The sequence below is a fragment of the Carcharodon carcharias genome, chromosome 12 (assembly GCF_017639515.1).
Source record: "Carcharodon carcharias isolate sCarCar2 chromosome 12, sCarCar2.pri, whole genome shotgun sequence".
NCBI classification, from domain to species: Eukaryota; Metazoa; Chordata; class Chondrichthyes; order Lamniformes; family Lamnidae; genus Carcharodon; species Carcharodon carcharias.
In genome coordinates, this window is record NC_054478.1 from 73,511,250 (window position 1) to 73,528,881 (window position 17,632).

At 39.7% G+C, this 17,632-nt stretch overlaps 2 protein-coding genes across 9 annotated transcripts in view; one reads left to right on the forward strand and one right to left on the reverse strand.

Moving 5' to 3' along the window:
* Positions 1-8,332, reverse strand: part of arl6ip6 (ADP-ribosylation factor-like 6 interacting protein 6) — a 49,808-nt gene extending 41,476 nt beyond the window's left edge. Inside the window, exons 1-4 of one of the 4 annotated variants that reach the window (XM_041201749.1) lie at positions 7,822-8,331; positions 7,659-7,712; positions 7,435-7,567; positions 4,593-4,748 (exon numbers count right to left, since the gene is read on the reverse strand). In XM_041201749.1, the coding sequence (XP_041057683.1) occupies positions 4,718-4,748; positions 7,435-7,567; positions 7,659-7,712; positions 7,822-8,134 (531 nt within the window). In that variant the 5' untranslated portion in view covers positions 8,135-8,331 and the 3' untranslated portion in view covers positions 4,593-4,717. Of the gene's footprint in view, positions 1-4,592; positions 4,749-7,434; positions 7,568-7,658; positions 7,713-7,821 lie in introns of those variants that run through there. The other 3 variants (XM_041201746.1, XM_041201748.1, XM_041201747.1) reach the window with 3 other exon arrangements.
* A 176-nt stretch (positions 8,333-8,508) lies between these two features.
* The window catches only part of prpf40a (PRP40 pre-mRNA processing factor 40 homolog A), a 77,203-nt gene continuing 68,079 nt past the window's right edge, over positions 8,509-17,632 (forward strand). For 2 of the 5 annotated variants that reach the window (XM_041200915.1, XM_041200917.1), the window contains exons 1-4: positions 8,509-8,599; positions 15,938-16,015; positions 16,106-16,246; positions 16,375-16,458. In XM_041200915.1, the coding sequence (XP_041056849.1) occupies positions 8,597-8,599; positions 15,938-16,015; positions 16,106-16,246; positions 16,375-16,458 (306 nt within the window). In that variant the 5' untranslated portion in view covers positions 8,509-8,596. Of the gene's footprint in view, positions 8,600-15,662; positions 15,742-15,937; positions 16,016-16,105; positions 16,247-16,374; positions 16,459-17,632 lie in introns of all 5 variants that reach the window. The other 3 variants (XM_041200916.1, XM_041200918.1, XM_041200919.1) reach the window with 3 other exon arrangements.

Genomic DNA, 17,632 nt, shown 5'->3' on the forward strand with positions numbered 1-17,632 from the left:
AAAAGTTGACATAAATGTTGACAAAATGTGGACTGATAAGGTACTAAAGCAAAGAAGTAAATGCGAACCATTGCAAATCATTGGAAACACTATTCTAATTGGCCTAACCAATGCTGACATTTCACTTTAAGAGGCATTGCAAACCAATGAAGCTTTTCATTGGAAAATAGAAGTTTAAGAGGAGATCTGATAGGAGTCAAAATTGAGAGATTTTAAAATCAGGCAAAAGTATTTTCACTGGTTAAGATGTGGTATTTAATAAACTTAACACCACCAAAATAACCAACAGGGCGAGTCAAGAGCTTTACTTCAAAAAAGCACACACAAATACAGAAGAGGGATGCTTGGCTATAGACTGCCCTTCCACAAACAATGCTGGATGCAGAACCTGTAATTGTTTTCAAGATCACATTTCAAATGAAAATGAGAATAGTCTCGTCTGTGGAAGTGCAGCTTTGTAGTGAACATGAGGAAAAGAACTGAATGTGCCTGAGGCACAACAGGGTACATTCACTTGTTATTCTACAGTTTTAATGTTAAAGCTGCACGTATATGTAATACGTGTAGTGTTACTCACAATAAGAGGTGGTGGTGGAAGAATTAATCCAGGCTGGTCTTTTGGTTCAAGCTGGTTTATTTTCAAAATAATTTTTTTATTCTATTTAGATGGGGTAATCAACGCCCATCACCTGTTTAACTAGGAATTGTTTTTAACGAGGTGATTGCCATGCGGTGTGACTATTTATGCATTGACAAATTCCCCTCTTTTTTTAAAAAAAAACTTTGAAAAAAACTTCAAGAACATTAATTTTAAACAAAAAGGAGATAATGTCATGTATTTCATATAGAGTTTTTTTTTCCTTTGCATCATTATAACATAAGACACTCCTCTTCCAATACATTTAATAATTTCTTAGAGGAGGCACTTCTTTCTGTATAATAGTCTGATAGTTGCTGACTTGTGTCAATCCATGGTACCTTAAGAGATCTCCTCTCTAGCATTTCTTTTATGTTGGCTAGGTCTATTCTTAGCCTTCTTTCAGTGACACTTTTCATGGAATGAGTGTTGTCCCTAAGAGACCAGTTATCAACATAACATTCTATGGGCAAACTTTTCTCACATTGCCCCTTATCCAATATACTGACAGAAATATTAAATAAGTAAACCCCCATATCGAATGCTTCTACCAAGGCCAGCATTTCAGTAGTTAAAGTGTTTTTCACTACCCTTTTTATTTTATTGCCCTCCCAAGCCAGTGGACAACATTTATCATTCTTTGCCACCAAGAATATGATAAACCCTTGCTGTGCTAGAGTACCCGTCTGGAAGACTGGCACGTGAAGCATGGCTAAAAATTACCAACCACATATCTTCTGGATCACCCAAGGCTGGAAACTTGAGTACAGTTCTCTCAGAAATAAATTTTCCAAGTGTTTTATATGCTCTCAGAACTTGCTCAACTGTAGCATGTTTCATCATGGTACTCAGCTCCAACACATCATAACTAGCGTCAGGCCTAGTCTGAGTGCACAACCAGTTCAACTGCCCAATCAAACTTCTCAACTATTCTGTTTCTTCCTTGGTAGCAGGAACCACTCTTTGTGAGGATCTAACCTGAGTTATTGGGATATGGTTAACATTTTTGAGATAAGATTATTGATTCAATGTCACTCTTAACTTGCGCTGCTTAATGACTAAACCTATGTATTTAAAGACCCCTGAAGCCTGACTTCCGCCCTTGAATTCCTTCTTTATCTTCTCAATTACCCATTGTTCAAATTCCACAGGAAATCATCAACATACATTATGAAGATTCCAGCTAGTTTCTCTGAATGGTACCAGTAGAACATTGTGGGGTCTGCCTTTAACTGAATGCGACCTGTTTTCAACAGGGCAGACCTCATGGAAAAATACCAAACTCTTGACATATCATTCAATCCATAAAGACACTAATTCAATTTCCATGGCTTTCATTCTACATCCCCAGCTTCTTTGGGCGGTTTCAAAAAAATTTCTCTTTGAAACTTCTCCCCCTGTAAAAATACAGCCTTTATATCAATCGATTTGCACTCCCAGGAACAGGATGCCAAAATAGCTATAAAAAAAATCTTCAAACTCACTTTCCCTGCAGTAGATGAGTCCAGTCTGACATCCTGATCTTCTAGTCTCTCTTCAAAGCCTCGGCTACTAATCTTGCTTTGGCCTTATATGTGCTGTCTGGCAGTACCTTTTCTGTACAGATCCATCTGAGAGATAAAGCTGGCAGTCCTTTGTCAGCTATTTCAGAATATACCCTAAATTCCTTCCAACTTTCTAACTTTTTCTGTTTGGCTTCCTTTATCAACTTATTTTCCAATTTATTAGCAGCTATGAGAGTCTCTCATTCACAAGGACTTCTGCTCCTATTGAGATTTGTAGCTTGCTCTCTAGTTCTTGTTAAGCCACGGCCTCCACTCACATTCCTCTCCCTTTCTGGACCACTACTATATGATCTTTCTCCCATGCGACCAGAACCCTGTTTGCAAGTCTGTGATTTTTTTTCTAAGGTCACAAGCACTTTCTGGTCCACTGTCAGAACTTGTACTGCACTTTCTGGGTTTCCACATCTTTACCTCAGTTTGTAAATCTTGTCTCCTGATCTTCATCCTGCACATTTAGCCAATGTGGGGGGGTGGGGGGCGTGTGTGTGTGTGTGTGTGTGTGTGTGTGTGTGTGTGTGTGTGTGAGTGAGAGAGTGAGAGAGAGTCTTTGCGTTCTACATCCTGTAAAGGTATAGTCAGTACCAATTAACCGAGAAGAATGTACCCTAACAATCTGATTGCCGTGTTGCACAATTACTACTTTCCCATCACCTTGCCAGGTCCTTTCCACTCTTTCTGGCCTTCCCTTTTATAATATACCAAGTCTCCTTGTCTAAACTGGATTCCTGATGGTCTTATGCAGTACCTAAGGGCCTGCCAAATTTTCTCTGAAACCTCAGCTTTAATGAGAGCTTTTCTGCCAGCATACAAAGCATTCAGATGAGCAGAAAAGGTGGAGCTAATGTTTGTCCTTTCTAGAGCAGGGGCAGCATCTGGCAACACCGAAAATAACTTCGGATTTCTTCCATACACCCACCGGTCGGGACTGTACACCCCCAACCATTTGCAGAGAGTTCTTTGCATGCACCGCCCATGCTAGCGCCATTTGCAATTTGCAATGGTTGATCAGCTAGTATTTAATGTAATATGTCATCTATTACCACATGGTTTCTTTCACAATGACCATTACTAAACGGGGTCTCAGCTGCAGTGCGCATAACCATGTTTACATTTTCACACATCTCAAAATTCCTCATTGGCAAATTTCCCACCATTATTAATGAGGAACTTTGTTGGTGTTCCTAATCCTGTTCCTATCCATTTCTCCATAACCTTATCGACAATGGTCCTTTTGTCTTTTAGGCTAAATCTGGTTTCCATATCTATGAATAGTAGTAAAAACCCCTAAACAAAAATAAAAATACCTGGAAAAACTCAGCAGGTCTGGCAGCATCTGCGGAGAGGAACACAATTAACGTTTCGAGTCCGTATGACTCAACAGAACCCCGATCCTTGTACCAAACTTTCAAGTCCATTGCCACTGCATCATTAAACTCCCTGGCTAGTGGTAAGCTCACAATAGGACGTGGTGGCATCTTGCGATATTTAAGGCAAATGTCACACTGAGCAGTAATTTGTTCAATAAGGTCATCATATCCTTTATCGACCACTCCTGCATCTTGAAGTAGAGTCTTCAGTTTCTGTGGTGCTGGATGTACAAACTATGTAATTTCCAAATTATCTTCTTTTTGTCCACCAAATTCATCTTCTCAGCAGTTAACAAAACTTCATGAACTTTATGAGAAATCTCTGGCTTCCTTAGTGACAAGCAGTAATGACCTGACCGAGTAAAATGTAGATCCACATTTTTTCCAAACACAACTGCTGTATCATTTTTCATATCTAGCATCATCTAAGCCTTCTTCATCGCAAATCCACTCAACAATAGCTGTATCTCGCTAGAAACCACATCAGTACTGATAAACAGATTGATCCCTGTTATTTTTCAAGGGAGGACCACCCGTTTGGAAGATGTTAATGTATTGTCATCTTCGAACCTGAAGCAGGTAGAGCTTTCATACTCCTTGACCTGCCGGTCTGCCGCATCGAGAGATTCCAGCTAACAGTCAAGCCAGTTCATGCCACACACCATAGAAGTGCAACCACTGTTCAGAACTGCACAGTTGAAGGAATCTACCATCAAAATGCTCATCACCGGGTTCAAACTCAGTGATTAATACAACTCCATCATGGCATTCACCATCATCATTTTCAGTTTCAGATGAATCCGTCTCATGGGTCACTTCAAAAACGCGATGCCTTCACTGTGGACAGTTCATTGTGTAACAATACTGGGAATCACACCGATTAACCATTCCCAGTGCATTTTTTGGGTTCAAACACCTACGGTCATTATCCCAGACACGCTTCTTGTTCTGACTCTCAAATTGGCTAGGGTTGCAACCACTTTCAGACCTCGTCATTCACCCCATCTTTGTATTGGAATCTTAGCCTAATATTTAGTCGACCTCGAAATTCAGCCACCATTGAATCCTCTATCCTTTGTTTCACAGCATAGTTGTTCACATTTGCTAAGAAAGTGGCAGGGAACGACTGTTTCCCCAGAAATTTTTTTTTAAGGGCAGCAGTCATTTGATCTCCTGGAACTGAAACCATTGTATTAAAAGACTATCAACATGGGAAATGTGAACACAGTCCAGTAACTTAAATGCCAATACAGATTCTGGAATTTCAGGTTCAAATCTCTTGTAGTCTCCTGTACCATTCATCAAAATCCATGATATATTCTTCCATGGACTGATCTGATTTCCTAAGCCTATCAAAGATCATTCAAGCTCAATATGCTTCCAATAACTCATTCTTTTCGTAAAACTTATCCCAACATTGTAACAGAAGGTTCAATCCCACTACATGATCCAAATCAACCACTTTCCACTCTAAAAATATCTTACTTTTGGCTGGTAATGGTAACGCCAAAGCCACACCTTGCTTCTTCTGGGGTATGGAAGTAACCCAGGTCCACAATTCAACTTCAGCCTTCCATTGCTGATAAGGTTCAGAGTCAGAAAAAAAATAGGAGGATAGTCAAAGCTTGCAGTTTTGCACCATCCTTCCACTATTCCATAGCTTAAATTGTCAGCAACAGTACACTTATTTTCCTTCAAAGGATTGAGACAAAAATCTTCATATACAGCAATCAATCAGCAAAGTTTAAAGTTCACCCTCTGTTACTACGTTACTCACAATAAGAGGTTGTGCCGGAAGAATTAATCCAGGCTGGTCTTTTGATTCACACTGGTTTATTTTCAAGACAACTCTTCAGTGCTACTGACTTCCAAGTAACTTCCAAACAAAGTGTTCCAGCTGTATATTTTTATTCTATTTAGATGGGATAATCAATGCTCATCACCTGCTTAACTAGTAAATGTCTTTAACAAGGTGATTGCCATGCATTGTGATTATTTATACATTGACATGTAGCATATATAATAATATGCTCATACTGTAGCAAAATAAATTAGTTTCTGTATTTCTCTCTTTGCTTTCTGGCAAAAGCAATTGCAAATAAAACTTCTATATTGCATAAATCACAAATGTTTAAAAATCCTCTTAAATGCCTCTTACACTCCAGACAGAATCTAACTAATATCCATTGCTCCATTAGTACATACCATATCTCTATTTAAACTATTGCTGCAAGTCCATTGAACATTCTACACATCACCATTCTGATGCATTCATTCATAAATATTTCCACAATTTAAATCAATTTAAAGATTGATATCACAATTACTACTTTTCATTTTATTTTCTTTACTCTAAATAGAGTTGGTGATATGCTGAACTATGGGAATTGGCTGTTCACATTGGTTTCTAAATGTATTAATTAAAAGCAAAACTTTATCTATACAAGTTGCACACTGAGCATAAGTATTTTCTAAGAGTTCATATACTCCTACACAAGTTTCCATCACACTTCCTGATCTGCTCAAGCAATGACTTCAAATTTGTATAAATAGGAAGGGCAACCAATCACAAAGCACCAACCAACACAAAGCCAACCACTCACTTGAGTTTTTAAGAGATACCAATCAGAAGCTAGCAACTGCAAATCAAATGATTGAATATTTCTCTCTCCAATTTCTTGGGTTAGCTATGGTTTCTCATGCAGGCAACTACTGATGTAAAGCTTATGTGAAATATCACACTTCAAAGCATCAGACATTGATATCACAAAATTTAAGTTTAGAAGAATGTGATACTTAAAAATAAAAAGCTGGTCATTTGTAATACAAATGGAAACATGCTTAACAACAGAAAGTATCCACCTAATAAACCAGGAATCAAAGTTCTATATGATCCGAGCATTAATTTTAGGAATGCAATGCAATTCCATTTAGCTGAAAAGTTTATTACACAACTCAACTATCTATAACAAAAGCAAAAAAGGAAATCAGCAATTTTCTGCTCCTATTTAGCACCATTAATGTAATAAAACTTGACAAGATAGTTCAGAAGCAAAAACAGATTTGGCTGATGATGGAAGACAGACAAAGTTATAGGTTTGGGGATCCTTTTGAGGGGGGGGGGGGGGGTTAAAAGAAATTGGGGGAAACAATTCAGAGAGTCCCAGCTGGTGCCTCCAAGACAACTGAAAGCTCAAACACTGAAGGTGGAGTGATGGGAAGGAGGATGCCAATGAGGCCAGATTGGAAGATTGAAGGGCATAATCTGGCACATAGAGCTGGATGAGGCTCTTGATTCAAGGCCACAGTCGGATGTGCCAACTATGACAATGATTTTGAATTCAAAATGTTGGTAGCAGGTAGGCAGTTAAGGACAGAGTGAAGTTGGTGTTTCTGACTGAGCTTCAGATGACTTTGATTTTGCACAGGAATGCAAAAGTATGATGGGATCGTCCTGATGGGAGGTTAGCAAGTGGAGGGTTCAGCCTGGAAATGGTGAGGTCATGGGTGAGTAGGGCAGAAGTGGAGCAAGGCAGGGGCAGAGCACAGCCATAGCACAGAAGGATACAGGTAATCTTGATAGAAACACAAGGCATGAAAAGATCAGCTCAGGATCAAGACAGACACCTATCAGATTCCGTTAACATAGACATCATATTTATGCATTCACCTCTTCCCCACAGGAGGACCCTGATTCATAACCTGGAAATGTTATCAGGGTCTTTCCGGCCTTCAGTCACGCTCTGCCTCTAGTTATTCCTGACTGATGTGTACACCATAACTGCAACAGTAAATTAGCTAGTTTCCCCCCCATTATAATCCCAATATAAATTCGTATTTATTAATATTAAAAAACATATTTTACCTAAATCGGGCAGGCGACAGGGGTGTTGGTGGAAACATCCCGGGTTCAAATGAATCAAAATACGTCAATGTCCATGAGAAACTGCAACATGACAAGCCAGCAATTAAAGCCAAAATCAACGAGCCCCAAAAACCTGAAACCAAGCAAAGTTCAGTTGTAAATACTGACCACGCACATCATGTTAAAGTATATATTTAAAAATGTCAAGTTCAAGGTGATATTACCTAAAATACCAGTCTTGACGCCATCCTCACTGTTTTCTTTGTCCCAACTTAAATCTGCAACCACAATTCAGATCATTTTAAAACAAAAGTCGAGCATATTTGAGTCCAACGTGAGCGAAGTTTTAAAGTTTCCACAAAGAATGAAATGTATAACAAACAGTACCTTTGACGATTATGTACATAATCGCTAGGAGAAAGGCAATGAACGATATCATTACAATGCAGCACAACATGGAGCAGACTCGGGCTGGCCACTTGTTACTCCGGGAATGACCGTAGACCGGCGGTGCCAGCACCCGGCTCTGCCTCGACACGGCAGCGGCAGCGTTAAAGGAGTCTTTCTGTCCACAAACACCGGGCGTATCGACTTCCATGGGCTCTTCTCCCGGAGGGTTGCAGCCCATTACATCCCCGCCCTCTGCCCAGGCACCGAGAGCTGGAGCGGCCAGCCCACTTCGCTTCACTAACCGCGGCATTCAGGAGACGTTAAATTACTGGCCAAAACAACCAGAGACACTCCGTAGGCTCGCTACCGTTCCCGGTGTAAACGTTAATCCTGTGATAGCTCTCCAGGAGGAGCTGAAGCGCCTTTCAACCTCCCCACCCCTCGCGTGCGCGCGCGCGCACACACATATATATATATATATATATATATAGATGGCGCCAAGGCCACACCTTCCGCCCCAACTCTCAACCAAATCACAGCCGCCTCCCCAGAGTCAATCTAACCTGCTGCTGCCAAGAGTCCCGCCCTCTCCCATCTCTATCCAATCAGAGATGCACAGTGGGAAGTTCCGACCTCTAATTGGCGTACGATGCTGTCAATCAGTGTGGTGGGCGATATGTGACCTTCGGCCTTTACCCCCGTCGGGCTGAGCCAGTCGGATCGCGCGTTGTTGCTGCGGGTCGCCAGGGCCGCGCCGGAGCGGAGCGAGAACATGGTGAGTGCTGGAGCTGCAGCGCGCAGAGCCGGCCCATTGTTGGAGCTGAACCGGGGATGGGTGGGGGATTTGGGGTTCGGCACACCCGAGCCCAGGGAGAAGGGGAAGCTGCTACTGCTGGAGGCCGGGCTTCCTTTCTATGACTGGGCCGCACAGCGACCTGCAATATGGGCGCGTGTAATGAGAGGATGGCGGGCGGGGATTGAGGAGGCCGCGGTGGGGGAGCCTCCCCGATCACTCGGTGTCTCCATTCATCCAGTCGGCTGGACGGGCGCGGCGCTTCCGAGTTTAAAAAGCGTCAAATCGGTACCGTGTAATTATGAATGAATGGAGAAATCAGATGGAGGAGGAAATCGTAGTCAGCTTAACTTTGATCTTAGTCAAATTGTTGCATGGATTATTAAAATATTTTCTTAGTCGTTCATCATATGATAAATGAAAATACAAACATTAGCAACATGGCGTGCACGACGGTCCCCTCAAAATCAATAAAAAACTGAGCATCCTGTTGATGTGAAAGAAATAAAATGTGAGATCGCTACTGTCCCTATTGCTCAACAGCAAATTAACATATAATATATTCGGAATTAATTTGTTATAATTGTCTGAGGTTTGTGGAAAATGTTGAAATGGATGAAAATAGATCATGAATCTGTTGTGGTTCACACAGTTTACTGATGCAAAATAATCTGAACATACTCTAATATATCTTACTGTACTGAACGTATATACAATTGGGATGCATGTTTGGTTAAAACTATATAGTGGGCAAATATACAGTTAGATATAGTCATTGCATACATATGAAGACACTGAATATCATAGTTTGTATATTAGTGTTTGTAATGTACAACCCCAACCACTTCTTTTGCCCTATCATTTGCACCTATTTCTTCAGCCACCTAGGCCCTAAACTCTGGAATTTCCTCCACAAACCCCTTTGCCTTTCCACCTCTCTTGCTTCCTTAGTTTAAAACCCACTTATTTGATCAAACATTTGGTCACCTGTCCTAATGTCCCCTCTGGCTTGGTATCAGGTTTTGTCTGATTATTTTCCTATATACTGTTTGCTATGTTAAAGGTGCTATATAAAGTCATAGTGTTTTAGTATTCAGTACTTTTGCATATCAAATATTTATAGTAATCATTTCAACAGATCAGAGCAAAAGTGTTTAAATATTGCCTGATATTTCACAGTACATGGGACTGAAAGTCCGTATGCTAAATAATAAAATGTAAATGCGAACCTCTTGAGTACATTAGCCTACTTCTCACAAGATGATGTAGAATAGGAAAGCCATTCAATTAACCATCCTTTCAAAATGGGTCTAAAACTTCAGTGCAATATCCAATTGATTCTTAAATGGTTTAGGTTTTTGACTCCAGAATACAGTATGGAGACGGTTCAAAATGTTACAGCAGGTAGTTATTCACAACGAATGAGTGCATGAAATTGGCACTTTCCTGATTTACAACTGTGGCACCTTGTACGACTCTTGCAGACAACATCAGGGACTAAGTTGTAATTCTATGATTTAGTTTGTGATGTCCAAAATATGCTTTAAATCTCTTGCATGCACCTATAAGATCATCTGCAAATATAATCAATTTGCATTGAGGTCCTGAGTCCAAATCATTGTTATAAATTGCAAACTGTAGTGGTCCCAACATTGTTCCCTGAGACACCCAACTCAGTACTTCCCCAACCTACTTTGATATAATGTCCCTGATAAGTACCCATTTATTTTGCCCATCAGTCATTTGCTATCCCTACCCAAGACTCACTACAGCTTTGAGACTAAATATCCTTTTGGGATTGTTTCCCTGTGCTGTCTAGAAATGTATGTACAACTTTGTAAGACTTAACACTTAGAATGTCACTTCCTTAAAGCAGTCAAGGATATAGGTCGGGCAGATTCTTCCCATAATCGATCTGGGCTAATTCAAAAGCAAAATACTGCAGATGCTGGAAATCTGAAATAAAAATGGAAAATGCTGGAAGTACTCAGCTGGCCTGGCAGCATCTGCGGAGAGAGTAACAGTTATTCTTTCAGGTTGATGATGTGTAATAAGAAATGTTTTTGATTTTACAGGTTTGGGTTCAGATGAAAGGTCTTCAGTTTGGACTATTGTTTGCTAAGGTGTCATTGCCTGTATAGACATAGTCATTACGGCACAGAAGGAAGCCATTAGGTTCATTGAGTCCATGCAAGCTCTCTGTCGAGCAATATAGTCAGTCTTATCTCCCTGCTCTAGCCCCCTAACTCTTTAAATTTATTTCACGCAAGTGCCCCATCAATTTCCTTTTGAAATCATTTACCGTCTCTGCTTTCACCATTCTTATAGGCAGAGTGTTTCAGGTCCTTATCACTGCCTGCTAACAGGATCGTCCTCACATCTCTCTTGCCCTAAGCCTTAAATCTGTGTCCCCTTGTCCTTGTACCATCAGCTAATGGGAACAGCTTTCCTCTGTCTACCTTTTTTACACCTGTTATAATCTCTTACACTTCTATCAAATCTCCCCTCGATCTCCTTTGCTCCAAGGAGAAGAACCCCAGCTTATCCAACCTAACCTTGTAGCTAAATTTCCCCCATCCCTGGAACCATTCTGTAAATCTCTGCAACCTCTCAAGGGCCCCTGCATTCTTTCTCAAGCGTGACCAGACCAAGATGCAATACTCTGGTTGTGTCCAAACTTTATAAAGGTTCGGCATAACTTCCCTGCTTTTGTACTCAATGCCTCTATTTATGACACCCAACATCCCATATGCTTTGTTAACTACTCTCTCAGCACGTCCTGCCACATTCAAAGATCTATGCACATGATTCCCCAGGCCCCCTGTCTCTGTATGCTTTTTAGAACTGTGCCATTTAGTCTATATTGCCTCTTTCTATTCCTTCTGCCAAAGTGCATCATCTTACACTTCTCTGTATTAAATTCCATCTGCTCCTTATCTACCCATTCTGCTGTCGATTGGTATCATCCTCACTGTCAGCCATACCTCCAAGTTTGGAATCGTCGGCAAATTTTGAATCTTTACTTTGTATTCCTAAATCCAGTCATGTACTGATATCAAAAGCAGTGGTCAGAGCACTGACCCTTGGGAGCGCCACTGCCTACCATCATCCAGAATGAAAAACAACCATTTACCGCAACTCTTTTCTGTTCTTAAGCTAATTTTTTAAATTCAGACTCCGCCTCAATTTTGTTAATCAGCCTTTTATGTGACGCTCGTGCTGCTTCCCCTTGATCAACCTTCTCTGTAACCTCATTGAAAAATTGTATTGGATTACACAAGCATCATCTGCCTTTTATAAATCTGTGCTGGCTCTCCTTATTAACTCAAACTTCTTCAAGTGTTTGTTATTTTTTTTCTCTGCTTATTGTTTCTAAAATTGCACCCCATCGCTGCTGTTAAACTGACCAGCCCACAGTTACTGTACTGGGAATATCCTTACACCCTTTCTTGAATAGGGTGTTATATTTGCAATTCTCCAATCCTCTGGCGCATCCGCTATATCTCAAGCAGACATAGCCTTCATGTCTATTCCTGATAATAGATTTAACAACCCTCAGAGTAGAAATTCCACCTCATCTCTCTTCAGTGGGAGACCCCGTATTTTGAAACTCTGCCTCCGACTTCTAGATTCCCCCATGAGGGGAAACATCCTCTCAACATCTGCCTTCTCAAGCCCCTCAGGATCTTAAATGTTTCAATAAGATCACCTCTCATTCTTCTAAACTCCAGTGAGTATAGGCCCAGCCTCACGATCTGGGTGTCATCAGACATGAATCACAGAAAATTAGCATGCTGGTACAGCAAGTAATTAGGGAGGCAAATGGAATGTTGGCCTTTATTGCAAGAGAGTTGTATATAAAATTAGGAAAGTCTTGGAGAAACCACACCAGGAGTACACTGTGCAGTTTTGATTTCCTTAAGGAGAGATATACTTCTATTGGAGGCAGCTCAGTGAAGGTTCACTAATTTGATTCCTGGGCTGAAGGAGTTAGGTGTTGTCTCATGAGGAAAGTTGGAGCCATAACTTCCTTCTCTTTGTATTCCAGTCCCTTTAGATAAAGGCCAATTTTCCAATAACCTTTGATTTTTTTTTTGTATCTGTGTATTGGCTTTTAATGATTTGTATTTGGACTCATAATTTGCTGCTCCTCTATGATCCCTAGTTTATCACCATTCAGAAATACTCTGGATCCAAACTGGGTGACCTTGCAGTTTTTTTTATTATTCTTTCACAGGATGTGGGCATCACTGACTAGGCCAGCATTTATTGCCCATGCCTAGTTGCTCTTGAGAAAGTGGTGGTGAGCTGCCTTCTTGAACCGCTCCAGCCCATGTAGTGTAGGGACACTCACAGTGCTGTTAAGGAGGGAGTTCCAGGATTTTGACCCAACAACAGTGAAGGAACGGCAATATATTTCCAAGTCACGGTGGTGAGTGGCTTGGAGGGGTTGCCCACGTTAAACATCTTACCCACATTAAGCTACATTTATCATAGTTTTACCCACTCATTTAATCTGTCTCTGTTCTTCTATAATTTGCTGCTCCTGCCAATACTACTTACTGTCCTTCCTAACTTAGTGAGGTCGTGAAAGGTTCTTGATAAGTACAAATTATTTATAAAACACTTTGTGAATTCAGACCTGTGGATTTACTGTTTATTTTTAGCCTGTTCAGAGCTTGTATCTCAAGTTATTTGCTTCCCCCAGTTTACCTGTTTGGGGAAGGCACATTGCCCATGACTTCCTTTGTGAATAGTTGGAGTTTATTATCGTTTAGATATTCACTTGCTGGGCTTTTTAATTTTTATTATCTTCAGATTATCTTGTTAACTCTGGTTCAGCTTACTAGCAGCATTTAACTTTTGGTCATCTTGGAACTTAGTTTCCAATTTGGTTTTAGTCAGATGCCCCTTGACATAAAATTCTCCTAAATATTTCCTTTCAGATTTCCTTGAGTTATTCATACCTTTTTAATTATCTTGTTCTCTTTTGTTTTACCTTCTCTTTATCAAGCTCCAACCTTTGCTGAGGTTTTAATGAATTTACTTAGATCTGGTGTGTTCTATTTCTTTCCAACACTGATAACTTTAAATTTTTAATCTCCAGTTTTCCCCCCTCTATTTATTTGGATTTGTATTCCAGATCTGGTAGCCCTCCCTAAGATCACAGCATGTTGGTGTACTGAAGTCTGTTTACATCAATGCAATGTAACTCAAGCTGCTTTTACATTGACCTTTGAAGGTTCGTACACTGCCAATCCCCAGTACATGAGTCTTTTGCACCCGGAGCCAATCCCAGTGTAGCCTCAGTGAATCCGGCAAGTTTATTTTTGTCTTTGCTGGGTGCACAAGACAAATGAATTGGGAGCCAGTGTTTTGCATCCCTTGTGTTCAGTATAAAAGCAATTTAGAAGGCTGCCAAGCACACTCTGGTTTTTACATGTGCGCCTTTCTGCGGGGAGGGCAACCTGCATAACTTTGTGAAGCCAACACTTGGAGTATAAATTTAATAGCAGACTAAAGAATGAGACTTCTTCATTTTGATTAATTGAACAGCATGATTAGAAAATTCTCAAGTTAAGAATGATGCTTGAACTATTTGTGTGAGTTGATGCATATTAAATGGAAGAATCAGTTTTTCATACCTTTGTTTTACGTACTGATTCATCACAATGTAAGGCAGCTATTCTAATCCAATGTATTGATTTATGTTACAATATTGTAATAGGACAAGAGTGTAAAGTTCTAATCTTTAGACTGATGGGGATTTGTTTAGTAATAGAAGGATATCTATCAATGTAAAAAGTGTATATTCAATCTCTACCCTCTAATTATTTGTCAGTTATGCTTTAGTGTTTTGCGATAAAATGGTAAGAATTATTAAAGCTTTCTTGGAATGCTGTTTGGTTTGGCCCTTGCAAGTAGATCAAAATAAGTAATTGTTCCCAGATCAAAAGCCCTGTTGTGTTTATGCATTTTTATTTAAAGCTTTTGTTTGTTATGTAGAATTAAATATGTTAAATGAGTATACAATACTTAAAGCAATGTGCAGTTTATTAATGCATAGAATATGGAAAAATACACCAAGCAACTTTGCAGAAGCATAAAGCAACATAGAGGCCACCCCAAAGAAAGAAAGATTAGGAGGGGTGACCAAAATCTTTGTCAAATTAGTGGGATTTAAGGAGTGTTCTAAAGGATGTTCTGTTCCAGAAAACCGGTTGGTGGAGGATAGAACTGGAGCCAATTTTTACAGACTTTCAAATTTATTTCCAGAGTCTCACATTACAAGCATACACCTCCTAATCCAACAGCCACAGTTTTATTCTGAGTCTATTCACAGGGGGATCAAGTTAATTCCCAATTAATGCCCGCTGCACAATTAACATACAAATAATGAAGGATGAGGTGCAGAGTACATGATGAGCAATTGCAGGTCCAGATGAAAAGTTCAATGTTGTCCGAATTTTGGTATTTTCCACTTCCTTGTATTGCAGCTGCTGGACTATCATGTAACCATGTGATAAGCGAGATCTACAGTGGTTTGATTTTCAGAGGGTTCATTTGAGTCTCCTGACATTTGAACAGATGTTCTATGAAAAATTACGTCCTGAAAAGGTTGCCAAATCTGAGTTCCATCCTCAAAACAAAAAGCAAGTTTTGAATTCAGGGTTTGAAATAGTTGGCTTGTTTATCTGTTTATGAGTTACTGGGGTCCACAACTTCATTTGTGTACTGGTTATTCTTTAATATTCTGAGTCATGGGCTCAGAAACAGGGCTATAGTATTACATCAAAAGCAAAATACTGAGAGTGCTGGAAATCTGAAATAGAAAATGAAAATGCTGGAAATCTGAAATAGAAACAGAAAATGCTGGAAGTACTCAGCAGATCAGGTAGCATCTGTGGAAAGAGAAAGAGTTAATGTTGAATCATAATGAGCACAGACTTTATAAAGCATCATATTTGGATTGCTTTTCATTTGTTTCAACAGTTAGATACCTTGAAAGTGTCTTTTGTGATTCTGTTTTATACCCGAAACACAGGTTGACTGCAGTGCTTCATTGAGCCAGTCATTTGACTACCATTTTGGATTACAGTGGACATGTTACACAGTAAGCTAATGTGGGTACTGCAGACTGATTGCAAGTCAAAATGCTCATTATTGTTAATGTGATGTCAATGTACTGATATAATTAGACATAATCCAGTGAAACTGATTTTAAAATGCTGACATGTAATTTATGGTTTAAAAGCCATGCTGCGTTGATTTGTTTCCTGTATAAATGTGCATAATTGATCTTGTTTTGTTTTATATTAGTCAACATCAGATACATCAAATGGACCAGGACAAGCAGCATCTTTTGGAAATGCCCCTCCCATGATTCCACCACCATTTGTAAGTAGTGATGCAAGGTGGTGTTAGCTGCAGGTCTTTTTTTGCCTTTGTAATATTACTGATGAAATATATCAATGCCATTTTCTTAAGATGGGACCGCCTGGTATGCCTCCACCATTTCCACCTATGGGCATTCCCCCCCTTGGCCAGAGACCACCAAATATGCCACCTTTGCCACCAGGTATGATGCCACCAATGATTCCTCCAATGGCTGGACCACCAATGGGACAGGTAACTTTTCTGTGGTACAATGAATTGCCCTATGGTATGTTATAGTTGGTCTGCAAATTCAGTCATTCTTTTGGATAAAGGTCTAAATATAAATGTTTTATTCCCTTTACCTATTTTGTATTTTGAAGATGCCAGGAATGATGCCTCCCATGATGGCAGGAATGATGATGTCCCGTATGCCAACTGCCCCCATACAAGCAAGTGCACCTCCGGTAAAACATCTTTATTTTTGTGGTAATAAAAACAGAGAATGCTGGAAATACTCAGCATCTGTGCAGAGAGAAACAGAGTTAACTTTTCAGGTTGATGACCTTTCGTTTATTTCAGATTTCCAGCACTGTAGTATTTTGCTTTTTTATTTTGTGGTGTTCGTTGATACCCTTTACAGATACCTAACAAAATAAGAATGGTTATTTCTAGTCTCCGTTGCATTACTGTCGTTCTCTTAGTTGTATATCTTTTGGAGAACTCTAAAGCCACTCGTTAAAGTATTCTATGGAATTGTCACCAAATATAGTATGGCCATAGATTCATCTGACTCTTTGCAAATGTTCTTTTGCAGAAACAGTACATCTTCAGGGTACGTTTTAAGTGGGCACGAAAAGATTTGGAACCATTGTTGGCAGTAGGGATGCTTGGTGGCATTGTGCAAATGCTCTGAGTGATAGCTTCCCGCTAATACCATTCCAGTACTCATACACCCATTATATCAAGCTCTGCAGTTGAGTCCACTAGAAATAGCAAATTCTAATAAATTTCTGTATAGTCATTGTGTTCACTTCCAATAAGTGAGCCTCTTTTTTCATGGTTTGTGTACCATATGCAGCCTAAACTGCACCTTTTCTCTATTATATTACATGTGGCATAATTTTGTTTTGAGAACTAAAACTTAGAAGAAATAAACTGTATGAAATTAGCATTGTTTTTAAAAAGTTTCCATTGCAGGTTAGGAAGCAAAGCTCTACAGAATATTCTTGCTAATTATTGATAAATAACTGATGATTTGTGGAAGATATTACCAACAGCACTTTAGATTACCTACTGTGTCCTTTATTTCACCAGCGAAAACAAGCAAAGTCTTGGTGGTACCGAGCTAATATTATATGTGTATACTATTTTGTATAATTGCTCCCTTATTGAAATTATTTATTTGAAAGCATTTGGTCTATTTTTCAACTCTAATCTTTACGAATCTTAAGCTTTTATTTCCTATATTACAATGGTCTGTTTTATTTAATGTGGCCTGGTAATATGAGCAAGCATCCTGCGCAAATATTTTCCTCTGCCTGCAACAGGGGTTTGCCTCTTCACTATGCTTAAAAGGTTGTCTCTCTCTCTCTTCCCTTCCCTCTGCTGAAGATTTTTTGCTTTCCAATGCAACACAGG